This window comes from Monodelphis domestica, chromosome 1 (genome assembly GCF_027887165.1).
Source record: "Monodelphis domestica isolate mMonDom1 chromosome 1, mMonDom1.pri, whole genome shotgun sequence".
Taxonomy (NCBI): Eukaryota; Metazoa; Chordata; class Mammalia; order Didelphimorphia; family Didelphidae; genus Monodelphis; species Monodelphis domestica.
In genome coordinates, this window is record NC_077227.1 from 301,298,303 (window position 1) to 301,312,497 (window position 14,195).

The window sequence follows — 14,195 nt, forward strand, 5'->3', positions numbered from 1 at the left end:
TAGGGAGCTTCTTCAGTCCTATCGCCAGACTCTCCTTGCTGGGCTTCAGGCGGCAGTTCACAAACCCGCTAATTTGGCTAAAATTGATTCTGTCAGGCAGGGCCCCGAGAAGACCACTGCCGCACTTCTTGAGCGGCTGCTGGAAGCTTTCCGCATCTATTCCCCGGTAGACCCAACAGCGCCCAATAGCCAGACAGCTGTTCTTCTTGCCGTTGTCAATCAGTCAGCCCCTGATATTCGCAAGAAGCTCCAGAGGGCTGATGCATTTACAGCCCAATCACTAACCGAATTACTTAAGGAAGCAGAGAAAGTTTTTAACTCCCGCGAAACCCCTGAGGAGAGAGCTGACCGACTGAGGCAGGAGGACATTGCTAGACAGGAGAAGAGATAGAAAGAGGCCAATGAACGGGAACTCAAGCGGTTACAGGTCCTCGAGTGTAGGGAAGAGAAGACTAGGAAGCAATTGATGCAGACCCAACAACAGACAACCCGGGTCCTGGTGACAGCTTTAACCCAGACCTCTCCCCCTGATGGGCAACCTCATGAGCGGTGCCCACGGGGCCCATGTTTCCTCTGCGGGAAAATTGGCCACTGGCAGCATCATTGCCCCCAGAGAATACAAGGTGAGATGAGGCAAGGCCGGCAGGGCCCCCCTCCCCCAAGATGCTGGGATAGCCCATCCAATGCAGATTGGGGACGGCCAAATAGGAACACTATTGCCCTTGCTGAAGATGACTGAAGGGAACAGGTCTCAGGTCCCCTCCCTGAGACCTGGGTAACAGCTTACATTGAGGGGAAACCCCTTCACATGCTTGTGGATACCGGAGCTGAACACTCGGTCCTCCGGTCACCCTTGGGGAAGACCAGTTCCAAAACCTCCTTGGTCCAAGGGGTGATGGGGTCCAGCCAATACCTCTGGACCATAGCACGGACTGTCAACCTAGAAGCCCGTCAAGTTTCTCATTCCTTCCTCAGCATCCCTGAGAGCCCTGCTCCCCTTATCAGGCGGGACCTCCTCCACAAGATCGGGGCCCATATTCACTTTTCCTGCTGGACCATGTCCCTTACAGATGATTCAGGGGTCCCCCTCACGGTCCTGACACTAGCCCTCCAGGACGAACACCTTCTATATTCTGACCCAGCCCCTCCGGACATTCCCCCCCATGTGCGGCCGTGGATGGACTCCATTCCTAAGGTCTGGGCTGAACTTTCTGGAGTTTGATTGGCTATAAATCAATCACCCATTATCACCCCCCTCAAGAATGGGGCCACCCCTATACAGGTTAAACAATACCCAATGTCAGCTGAGGCCAGAAAGCATCCAACCTCACATTAGCGCCTTCTAGCCTCCAGGATTCTCGTGCCTTGCAAATCTCCATGGAACACCCCACTCCTCTCCATCCGTAAATCAGGCACAGGAGATTATAGGCCCTTTCAGGACTTGCATGAAGTTAATAAACGTGTTGAGGATGCCCACCCCACTGTCCCAAACCCATATACTGTCCTTAGCAGTCTATACCCTTCCTTGACCTGGTATACTACTTTGGACTTAAAAGATGCTTTCTTCACCCTTCCACTGGCCACTATTAGTCAGCCCATCTTCCCCTTTGAGTGGTTTTCCCCTGAAACCCACTGACCATTCAACTCACATGGAGTCGGTTACCCCAAGGGCTAAACCTAAGCCCAAGCTTGTTTAGCAACGCATTGGCGGAGGACTTGAAGCCTTTTTGCCGACTCCACCCTACCGTAACTCTCTTACAATATGTAGACAACTTGCTGATCGCCTCTCCCAGAGGAATCCTGCAAGAAGTCTACAAGGGACCTCTTGCTCTGTCTCGAGGTCGCCGGTTATCGTGTCAGTGCCAAGAAAGCACACATAGGCCGCCGAGAGGTCACCTTCCTTGGCTATCGCCTGCACGATGGTCTCCGCTGGCTCACTCCAGCCATGACCCAGGCTATCCTCTCCATCCCCACCCCCTTGTCACCCCGGCGGGTACAGGAATTCCTGGGATCTGAGGGATACTGTCGTCTGTGGGTACCCAACATTGCAGAGACAGCCAAACCCCTCTACACTGCCGCCCGGGAAACCTCGAACGGGGTCTGGACTGAGGACATGGAAATCGCCTTCCAGGACCTCTGAAAGGCTATGCTGCAGGCCCTGGACCTAGTTCTACCTGACCCAGAGAAGCCTTACCAGCTGTTCATTGACTAACTTTGGGGGGTGGCAAAAGGGGTCCTCACTGAGAAACTGGGACCCTGAGACTGGCCGGTATCCTACCTTTCCAAACGGCTCGACCCTGTCTCAGGAGGATGGCCTTCCTGTCTTCACATCATTGCAGCAGTGGCCCTCTTGGTCAAGGATGCTGACAAACTTACACATGGCCAGCCACTTCTCATTGCCACTTCACACGCCATTGAGAGCATCCTCCGCCAGCCTCCGGCACGCTGGCTGTCCCATGCGCGGTTGACCTACTACCAATCACTCCTCCTGAATGAGGCTCGGCTATCCTTTCGGGTAGTGTCCACCCTTAACCCCGCCACACTTCTCCCCACTGGGGATGACAACATCGGGACGCACTCCTGCCAAGAGATCCTTGTGGAATCGATATCTGCACGGCCTGACCTTAAGGACATCCCTCTAGCCAATCCGGACCTCCTCTTTTTCACCAATGGCAGCAGTTTCATGTCTCCACAAGGTAGGAGAGCCGGAACCACAGTAGTAGATCATACTGGCCAGGTCATTTGGGACGCCTCCCTCCCCAAGGGGACGTCAGCACAGAAAGCTGAACTAATTGCCTTGGCAGCAGCCTTGCGGGCAGTAAAGGACAGGAGAGTTACCATATATACAGATAGTCGCTATGCCTTTGCGACCCTGCATGTGCATGCACCGATATACCGGGAAAGGGGGTTCGTCACTTCGGCTGGGAAGTCAGTGGCCCACCTCAAGGACATCCAAGATCTCCTCGCAGCCATCTGGGAGCCTCGTGTGGTTGCTGTTGTCCACACCCCTGGACACCAAAGTGGCTCATCTCTTCCAGCCATGGGAAACTGCTGGGCAGACAAGGCGGCTAAGGCAGCTGCAACAGGAGACCAAGCCCATACCCTAGTGCTGCCCATCTAGGCCAACCCGGAGCCACCGGGCCCCCATCTCTCATCCCGAACCCCCCACCGGACCCTCCACAATATTCAGGCAGTGACCGCCAATGGATTAAAGGGAAGGAAGGATGGCCAGTTGGGTCTTTCTTCCAGGACCCTGCTGATAACTTGATTTTACCTAGAATTGCTGGTAAACTTTTGACCACCCACCTCCACCATCTCACACACACGAGTGCCAACAAGCTCCATGAACTGCTCTGGAAAGGACGGATTCTCTTTCAAGGCTCTCGGTCCTTCCTGACAGAGCTGGTCGACAAGTGCACCGCCTGCCAGCTGACCTGGCCAGCAAACCCGAACTCGCACCCCAGAACCCGCCTCCTCAGCACCCGGCCCTGTGAACATTGGGAACTTGATTTCACTGAAGTACGCCCTGGAAAGTTTGGATTCTGGTATCTCTTAGTTCTTGTAGATACCTTCATGGAGTGGCATGAAGCTTTTGCAACAAAAACTGAAACTGCTCATGCAGTCGCTAAGATCTTGTTGGAAGAAATAATTCCCCGGTTTGGGGTGCCCTCCTCTCTAGGCTCGGACAATGGCCCTACATTTGTGGCCAAAACTCTACAGGCACTGGCAGGGGGTCTCGGGGTCAAATGGAAATTACACTGTGAGTATAACCCCCAGAGTTCAGGGCAGGTGGAAAGATTGAATCGGACCCTAAAAGAGATTCTTACTAAACTCTCTTTGGAGACTGGCCGGGACTAGGTGACGCTCCTTCCCCTAGCCCTTTTTAAGGTCCGCAATACCCCTGGGCCCCTCTCTCTCACCCCTTATGAAATTCTTTATGGTTCAATCCCCCCTGTCCTCTCCCCTTTCCTGAATGTGACCCCCCAGTAGCCCCTCATTGCAGGATTTTGTTCTCTCCCTCTCTCAGATCCAGTTGGACCTCTGGCCGAGGCTCCAGGCATGGTGACCCTCACCCTTTTAGACCTGGGGATTGGGTCTGGGTTAAGCGGCACCGCAAGGCCAACCTTCAGTCATGGTGGAAGGGACCCTATGTAATCCTCTTTGTTACCCCTTCAGCTCTTAAAGTCGATGGAATCAGCCCTTGGATCCACCACTCCCACGTGAGAGCCACAGACCCACCAGAGGCCACCGAAGTCTGGACAGCCATGTCCCATCCTGACACTCCTCTGAAGCTTAAACTTCACCGGACAGCATGACCCTCCCCTTGCCCTCTTTTTCTCTTGCTTGCCTTCTCTCTATTCTACAGGCAGGGTTCTCCCACCAGCCATGGAAATGGTCCCTCGTCAGCTGGGACACCTCAACGACTATTGCCTCCATCACAACTCCTGATTCTCCAAGCTTCCTCTTTACACCCTACCAAGCTCTTACTTCCATTAACTGCGACAGCCCAGGCATTAGGTCTTTTGTTCTTTTTTATTATTATGTATGCCCAGCCTCGAACCCGGGTTGATCCTATTGTAACTCTCCCAACCAATTTTATTGTACGTACTAGGGGTGTGAAACCGCAGCTACTGCATGGAGGGTCCCAGCCCCTGATTCCTCATTACTCCTAACCTGGTTGGTACCCCCAGGATGTAGTCCTCGTGGTGTGATTCCTTGGTCCAGTGGAATGGGCGGTGGCGTACTATCAACGCCAGGGAACTGCCGGTTTCTGAACATAACCATCCTAAATCCCCAAGACTAGGGCTGGCTCCTAGGGAGGACCTGGAGTTTTAGAGCATATGTATCAGGAATTGACCCAGGGGCTCATCCTGATCAAAAAAGAGCCCCTAGCCCTCCCTTCATACCCAGTGGGAACCAATCTTGTACTTAACCCCAGTTCGGCCAGGACCCCCAAACATCCTCCCCTTACAGGGTCTCCCTTCCCGCGGGAGGCCAACAATTCTCCCTCCCTGCAAAAGACCACCCCCTCATGGCCTCTAAACTCCACCCCTGCCGCCAAGGTTCCCCTTTGCCACCCAGTACGGGGCAACCCCTTTTTTTTCCCCTGCTACAAGCCTCCTTTTCAGCCCTCAACGATTCCTTACCTAACCTCACTGAACACTGCTGGCTTTGCCTAGTCACATCCCCGCCCTATTATGAGGCCTTTGACCTGAATGCCTCCTGTAACATCTCACAGGAAGAGAACCCCTCCTCCCACCGCAGTGCCACTGGAGCGAGATGGACCCTGGAAACCCGGGCTGTGGCTTAACCCTCTCTGCAGTGATCGAGCGTGGCAACTGTGTAGCAGGAATATCCAGCCACCCTGACCCCCGCCTTTGCTCAACCACAGAGTATCCCTCAACCGGGAAATATCCCACCCTCAGTAGCGCACTGGCTATGCTCCCGTTCTGGCCTACAGCCCTGTGTCTCCCCTAGCTCCCTCACTGCCCACCGCGAGTTCTGTACCCCCATCACAATAGTACTCCGAGTGACCTACTACACTGAGCAGAACCTCCTTCAAATATGGGATCACATATCGTCTGGGCGATGGAGGCGAGAACCTGTTACTATCGCCATCACTGTGGCCACGCTCTTAGCAGCAACAGGGGCAGGGGTGGGCATAGCAGCCCTCACCACGCGAGCTCAGGGGTACCATCTCCGCAAGGCAGTCGATGAGGATATAGCTAGGCTAGAATCCTCTATTAACTTCCTTGAGAAGTCCCATGCCTCCTTAGCCGAGGTTGCCCTTCAAAATTGTCGAGGCCTGGACCTGCTCTTCCTTAAGGAAGGAGGCCTCTGTGCGGCCTTGGGTGAAGAACCACTCGGGGATTATTAGGGACTCCTTGAGCAAGTTACGAGAAGGTCTGGAAGCCCGGCGGAAGGAGAGAGAGACTGCCAGCCCCTGGTACGCCCACCTTTTTAACTCTTCTCCCTGGCTCACTACCCTAATCACGTCCCTTATAGGACCCCTTATAATCTTAACCCTACTCTTAACATTTGGCCCCTGCATTTTTAACCGCCTTGTTCGGTTCGTGAAAGACCGGCTGGATGCCATCCAGCCAGCAGTACCAACCCCTAGCCACCATCGAGCCCCGGGCTGAGGGCTACGAGCTGCCTCAGCAGGCAGGCTTTCTCTCTGCCCCTTAAGAGAAAAAGAATTGGGAAATGAGGGAGGCCTGAGCAGGAAACAGCCTGGCCTTGGAAGTTCAGAACCATAAATATGCCAAGATCCCAGCAGCAGTGGGTACCAGATAAGAACTTAGAGGCCAAGAAGACCCCAGTAACATAAAAATGTCAAGGTTCCAAGAATAGTATGTAACAGATAAGGGCTGAGGGGAGCCATACATGCCGGCAACATTCCAACAATGGTATGCAACAGATAAAGGACTGGAAGGGGTGACCATACATGCTGAAGAATATATAAGACCCAGCATTCAGGAGGGAACTTGGAACTCGTTGGCTGAGTTTCCACTGGTGTGCGCCAGTTCAATAAAAAGACCCTTTTTGCTTGATTGCATTGTCTACGGGTCATCCTTGGTGGTGGATGAAATCCCAGACCCTAACAATAGCTTGTCAATTCCATAAGGGGGGAGGGAAGAGGGGAAGGAGCCAACAAGAATCATGTAACCATGGAAAAAATTAAAAATAAATAAATAAACAAACAAAAGAGGACTAGATTTCTCAGAGCTATATATTACCATCATAAGGCTTCATTGGGCTTCCTTGCTCCTTTCCCTTATTCTTTCTCTCCTTTCAACATAATCTCAATTGTCATACTATAAGAACCCTTTTAAGCATACCAGCCAGAGAATAAACTCTCCCTGTTTTTATTAAAGTCACTAAGTCATTTAATAACTAAGTCATCATGGGAAATTTCACCGTCTTTCAAAATCCAATCAGCCTTATTATGTTTTATCTATAGCTCTCCAGTAGCATCATAAACCTCTCCATTTAAGGAAAGAGAAAGGACAGCCATCTCAGACATATTTTGTACCTGGTTTGCACTCAGGATTTCTTTGGCACTTTGACTTTGACTTTGACTTTGGCAGTATTCATTAGGACTTCTTTGGCTTCCAGCATGGCCCTGCAACACTAACTGCTCCCTCCTCCTCTTTTCTTTTGTGTGTTGTCTTCCCCCATTAGATTGTAAGTTCCTTGAGGGCAGAGATTATCTTTCTCATTTTAGTATCTCCAGTGCTTAGTGCCTTGCCTGGCACATAGTAGACAGTTAATAAATACTTATTAACTATTGTTAATTGATTGTTTACTACATTCAAAAAGCCTGACAGCAGAAGAAAAGTTATTGTCCTCATTAAGACTACTGGCACCTTTTGCTACCTTCCTGCTTCCACAGACAAATATCCAAATTGCCGTAAAATACAGAATGAATGAAGAGTTATCTAACAACATCATTAACTCTAATGCTTTATACATCTAAATTTTTATTTTTCAAGATCACAAAATAATAACTAGAATCAGCCTCATTTAGTAGAACAGTCAATACTGGAACAAGGTAAGAAGTCCAATAGCCAGGGAAGAGTGAAAAAATTGTAGTGCATGAATGTAATGGACTATTATTGAATATAATAATGACAGAAGCATGGGAAGAATTACTGAGACTGAGTAAAATAAGCAGAACCAGGAAAACAATATACTATTTGGACAATTACTAGGACATAATTACTAGGACAACATAAAGAGAAAGAAAAACAAAATAAAGATTGAATTCTGTTTTTATTACATATGATAATATTATATAATATGCTATTCTATATTATTAATTATTGTTGTTATTATTGTAAATTGTTACTATAAATATAGGAGGCACAGTTGATAACATGCTGAATTCAAATTTGACCTCAGACACTTACTAGCTATGTGACCCTGAGCAAGTCACTTAACCCCTTTTGTCTCTATTTCCTCTTCCATTAAATGAGTTAATTTAAGAAGGAAATGGCAAACCTCTCCAGTATGTTTGCCAAGAAAACCCCAAATGGAGTCCCAAAGAGTTGGACACAACTGAAAGGAATGAACAACAAAAACACTATACATAACAATAGAAGATACTGATATATATATATATATACACACACAATTATATGTATATATACAATATATACTTATTATATGTATATATTTATATGCATTATTATATGTATGTCATTATAAAGATCAATACTAGCCCCAAAGAAGAGACAGAATCCTTCTCCCTCCTTTGGAGATGGTGAGCTACAGGTGTGGAACATGAAAATATAATGATGCACTTGACTGCTGAGTTAATTTTGCTAAACACTTTGATACATAAGGAATAGTTAGTTCTCTGGGAGGGAGGGAGAGGGACATATTGAGATATGAAAAAAGGTAGCATAAAAAAAGATAGCAATAAAAATTTAAATTTAAAAAACATCAAGTTCATTCTCTCCAACCCAACCCTTTGCCTGGGGTTACTGTTTTACCTTTTCTTCTGAAGAAACTGTAAGCTTGTCACTGGATATTAAGCTACACACCTGGTCCAGACTAAGGCTTAGAAATTCTTCTCCCAGCATCACCTCTGGGAAATGCTGCTCTGTTCAAAAAAGCAAAGGTCAGAAAATAAAGTTATCATAAACTGTTGCCCTTATTCCAACCCAATAGCACAGAGGTATAGTAAAAAATAACTTTGGTTCAGGGGCTCTGACTTTTCCTTTAAGAAATCTCTTCTTTATCTTTAAAATGAAGGTTCACTTTGTTTAAAGTACCTTTCTTTCCCTCGATGGATAGGCGGAATAGTGGAGAGAGCTCTTGGGCTTGGAATCAGAAGGATGGGAGTTCAAATTTGGCCTCAGACACTTATCACCTGTATGATGCTGGACAAGTCACTTGACCCCAGTTGCCTTAGTTCCTCATCCATATAAAGAGCTGAAGAAGGAAATGGCAAATCACCCTAGTAGCTTTACCAAGAACATCTCAAATGGAGTCACAAAGAATCTCATACGACTGAACAAAACCTTTTCCCCAGGATTGTTATAAGGAAAGTGCTTTATAAACTTTAGAATTCTGTAGAAATGGGAAGTATTGTTAGTGGAAATAAACAATCAATGAATTTACCAACTGAGCTATTAAGGAAGCTAAGGATACAGGACTAACACTGAAAGGAATTGGAGCTTTTAATTTAACAGTGTGGGCATCACTTTCTATAAGCTTTTGTATTTAATAGAACAGAAGAAAATAGGACAGAGAGTACCCAGCTTTCATTTTCCTGTGCTCACTGGGATTAATAATAGTTTCCAAAAAGTGACACTGAGACCTTCCTACTTAACTGAATTCAGATGGCAAACTGGTAGAACTGTAGGCACCTATCTCCATAACTCTATGAAGCAAAACTCGGCCCAGGACCCCTTTGCTGCACATGGATCCCAGAGCCTACAGGAAGAAGTCCCAGGTAGAAAAGGGGCTGTCTCCCCATTAGTCAGACATGCCAGGGGAGGCTGGGACAGAGTGAAACCCATTCCCTATGACTGCTCACTAAGCATCACTACCAAGTGCAGAAGCAAACAGAACAACCCCAGTGGTCTTCCAGTATCCTCCCCTCCAGCAATTCCAGGGCACCCAGGAGCAGGAGCTGTGTCTAAGGAGTATACCTACTGTGAAAGGAGAGAAAAGATTCATCTAAGCTCTTCTAAGGAGCCTAAGGAGATCCAGCAGGAAAAAAAAAAAAAAGCTAGAGTCAAGAGACCCGGATTCCAATCCCAGCTCTGAGACTAACTCTGCTGGGCCTCAGTTTCCTCAACTATAGAAGAGAAATCATCATCAAATGAATTACCTCATAAAGTTGTGATGAGAAAAGTATCTTTCAGCCTTAAAGAGCAATAGATATGGGAGTTATGAGCTGTTGCCTGTAAACCTTAAAATTTCTTAGACTTATAAATGTTGGAAATTTCACCATTGGGAAATTTCATACTTGAAAAATTTCCTATTGAGAATGGGAACTCTATTGGAATGTGAACCCCATTGGCATGGGAGGTTCCTCCTCCTCCCTTCTTAAGATTACTTTAGGACAGAAACCTTTTGCTGAACAATGGAAAGGGCTTTGACCTATGCTTAAGCATAGAACAGGAATTTCTTTGAGTCATGATTGATTTTAGAATTGATACAATGGAGATACTTGGAATGACAGAACCAAGTCTTGGAAATTGCAATCTCTACCCTACTCAGTCCTAACAGGATTTAGGAAGGGCTGCAGCAAAAGATCAAGATTTAATTATTTGAGAATATGACCTCCAACAGACATGTGCAAAGCCACAGACCTCTGGGCGGTCCTGGGTTAAGCTAGAGCCACCATTGGCACAGGGAAAATGATGGACAGTGATTGGTAGATGTGAGAACTGAGGGGAGGGAACTTGGATGGTTTCCTTAAAGATAGAGGGGTCTGAGGACTGAAGGGTGGTTGGAGAGTTTTGGCTCTGAGTGGTTAGAGAGGTGCTCTGAGAAGCTTGCTCTGAAGGAAGCTGGAGGTGGAGGCCCCTGAGACTGTTTCTCCATTTTGGTCACGTGAGTAATAGGGACTGATCTCCTTTCTTTGCCCCAGCTATCTAAGGGCTTGGGCCTTTTGGCCCAGCCTAAACAGAGGGGGTATTTAAGCCCTATTCCCTTCTTTCCCCTTTCTCTCTCTCTCTCTCTCTCTCTATCTCTAATTCCTTTCTTCTCCTCCTGTTTGTAATTAAACTCTATAAAAGGCTGACGGCTGACTTGAGTTTTCATTTAGGAATTACATAGCTGAATTCCTTGGTGACCTTAAATTAATATATATCAGTCTTTTAAAGTGATTTCCTTGTCATATGCCACAATAGAGAAATTGCCATACCAGAATAAACAAAGGCCTGGTCTGCATAGTGGAATGAATTCTGAATTTAAAATCACAAAACTGGGCTCTAACTCCTCTGAACAGGAAAAAGGTAAGGACAAGTACAAGAGGCCATTTCTCTCAGAAAACATTAGAGGAGAGACTTCCAGCAAATCTGCAACAATCAAATCATCTTGGGGTCAGTACCAGTGCCTTGATACCCAGTTAAGAGTTGCTCCATGGGGGCAGCTGGGTAGCTCAGTGGATTGAGAGCCAGGCCTAGAGACGGGAGGTCCTAGGTTCAAATCCGGCCTCAGCCACTTCCTAGCTGTGTGACCCTGGGCAAGTCACTTGACCCCCATTGCCTACCCTTACCACTCTTCTGCCTTGGAGCCAATACACAGTATTGACTCCAAGAAGAAAGGTAAGGGTTTAAAAAAAAAAAAAGAGTTGCTCCATGTCCCGAAGATCCAGGCAACAATTGGCATAACTATACTATTCACAGTGAAGTGTCCAACAGATGCTCCATTATCTTACCTTCTTTATAAAAACTGAAAGGCAGCTAGGGTGGCATAGTGGAGAATGGACTAGAGCCAGAAAAACACCCTCCTGAATTCAAATCTAGCCTCAGACACTTACTAGCTATGTGACCCTGGGCAAGTCACTTAACCCGATTTGCCTCAATTCCTCATCTGTAAAATGAGCTGGAGAAGGAAATTGCAAACAACTCCAGTGTCTTGGCCAGAAAGTTACCAAAAGGGGTCACAAAAAATTAGACAAGACTGAAAAATAATAACAAATACATAAAACTTATCAAACAGATCAGAGAATCCCTATTTATTTTCTACAATGTCAAAGTCTTAAAGAAACTTCTCATATTTTTTGTAGGTACAAATAATGAATCCTGTGGAGTACACAATTAGTCAGTCTAGTTCATTATAAAGGTAGGTAGCTGATTGGCAGAAGTAGAGTCTAGAGTCTGGAAGACCTTGGGTTCAAATTCAGCCTCTGTTACTTACTAGCTGTGTGACTCTGGGCAGGACACTTTACTTCCTCAGTTTAATGGAGATCACAGTACCTGCCTACCATGCTTAATGTGAGCATCAAATGAAATAATATATGTAAAACATTGAGCACAGTGCCTGGCAAACAGAAGGAATTTAATAAATGTTTATTTCCGCCTTCCAAAGGCACAGTTGAGATTTTCCTCCTTGTACTTTCAGTCCACAAACTATACCACCATGTGCAAAGAAGACCAGGCACATGTATCACAATAATGCTTTAAGGGGAGATCTGGGTGGCTCAGTGGATTGAGAGCCAGGCCTAGAGACTGGAGGTTCTAGGTTCAAATCTGGCCTTAGATACTTCTTAGCTGTGTGACCCTGGGCAAGTCACTTAACCCCATTGCCTAGCCCGTACCACTCTTTGACCTTGGAACCAATACACAATATTGATTCTAAGATGGAAGGTAAGGGTTTTTTTAAAAAATATCATGCTTTAAAAGTTCCCTAGCTCTGCATAACATGAAAACAAGGCAAGTCTACAAAGGAAAAGCACATGCTTGGGTAACTTCCTCTTCTCCCATTAATGCCATTAATAAAAGGAAAGACAAACTGGGAGAGACATTAAAATAAAAAATTTAGACAATATAACTTCTTGCCAGTGTAACAAAATTCAGTTTTAAACTCTCTCCTATTAGATTGTAAATTCCAAGAGGGCAAGAACCATTCTGGTTTTGTCTTGCTAGTGCCTAGAAAAGTGTTTTGAGCACAGGAATAGAAAGAAAGAAAAAATGAATGAAAAACATTCATTATTAGGCACTATGCTATCATAAAACACTATTTTATTATATATAATAGACACATTTTATAAAGCACTAATTACTAAATCGAATTGCCATAAATGTTTTGTGTGATCTTAGAAATTTACAACTTAGATCTTTGTGGTAACAGAGATCAGTACTTTCTAAAATAGGGCATTACTTTTACAGAGTGTTCTTCATGCTGAATGAAATCTGCTTTCCTCTAACTTTCCCTAATTGTTGTTATTTTCTGCTCTCTCAGGGATGAAGGTTTCATCCCTCATTCCATGTAAAAAGGTAGAAGGATTCTTCCTAGGATGGTTTGAACCCTTTCTAGGGCTTGAGGCAAGAACTTAATGAGATCATATCTTCTAGTCTACAGGTTGTTTTTTTCAGTTTTGTTTTGTTTTAAATAACAGCATGTCTAGTGGGCAGCATTAATAAGGGAAAAGCAAAAGCTAGCAGGTAAGTTTTGTGAGTAGGTCACCTGCCCACACAGGACTTAGCATTTGTCTATTAGCCAGGTTTGTTCTCAGAGAAGATCTACTCTTCAGATGAACCTACATTGCTCCCCATTTGATGAGTCAGCAGAACATACCAGGAAAACACACCCTTGGCCCCAGAGCTGAATTTGGCATTCTGTGTTTACCAGCTTCGTGACTAAGGAAATGACATTTGAAAGAGGAGTAGGAGAAGGTGGTAGTGACATTTTTTTTAATTTTCATAGTTCACAGTCTAAGTTCAGAGACTTGGAAAGGAAAAGAGCTGGAGTCACAGGCTTATATTCCAGAGAACTCGTTAAGGAACAAGACCTACCTATAATTCCTAAAGATATGACATGTTGGAGCTTCCTCATGCCTCCCACATATTCTTGTCTCTCACCCATGACAGATTCATCCTCCTTCCTTTGCTTACACTTCTCCTCCCATATGCAACCTCCCTCTGAAATCTCGTAAGATAATTCTGTTTCTTCTCAAAAGGTTTACCCAGGAAGACAAGTATTCACAAGACTGCTGGGGGACCACTGAATAAAATGGGTTGGATATTAACAAATCTTCTAGTTCTTCTCCAACACTGGGGTGCTCAGAAGGCTAACATAGCTTCACAGAAGGGTTGGCTGGCATGGACCAAGTACAGATAAATTCCATCAGGGAAGAGCTTGGCATTACCAGACTAAGAGGTAGTCTTCTCTACAAAGATGGAAATTTATTTCCTATCTCTCTTTCCTCATCCAGACAACAGAACAAAGGGCAACACATTTGTCTTTTCCAGAAATCAGAAATGATGATCTAGTAGCACTGCAGCATCAATGATAACTTTTAATTTCATTAAGCTTCAGCACAACAGATCCATTATGTGTAGGAGAGACTGGGTAGAACATGTACTGCCCCTAAAACATCTCCTAGAAACTAGTCTATTCAAGTTTCTGGGTACACAATGAATGGACAAAAACCATTAGCAGTTCAATGTAGCATTAACAAAAGTCAAGAGGAAATAGTAATGAGAAATTTTCTTCAAAATAATTAGAAA

The 14,195-nt window shown here is 45.7% G+C and overlaps 1 protein-coding gene across 8 annotated transcripts in view; it reads right to left on the minus strand.

Moving 5' to 3' along the window:
- The window catches only part of KLHL3 (kelch like family member 3), a 205,670-nt gene that overhangs the window by 100,130 nt on the left and 91,345 nt on the right, over positions 1-14,195 (minus strand). For 6 of the 8 annotated variants that reach the window (XR_008915034.1, XM_016424080.2, XM_007473295.3 and 3 more), the window contains one exon: positions 8,499-8,608. Coding sequence is in view for 7 of the 8 variants with exons in the window: in XM_016424080.2 (XP_016279566.1) it covers positions 8,499-8,608 (110 nt within the window). In the remaining variant the exon portion in view is untranslated. The remainder of the gene's footprint in view (positions 1-8,498; positions 8,609-14,195) is intronic. The other 2 variants (XM_056811068.1, XM_056811069.1) reach the window with 1 other exon arrangement.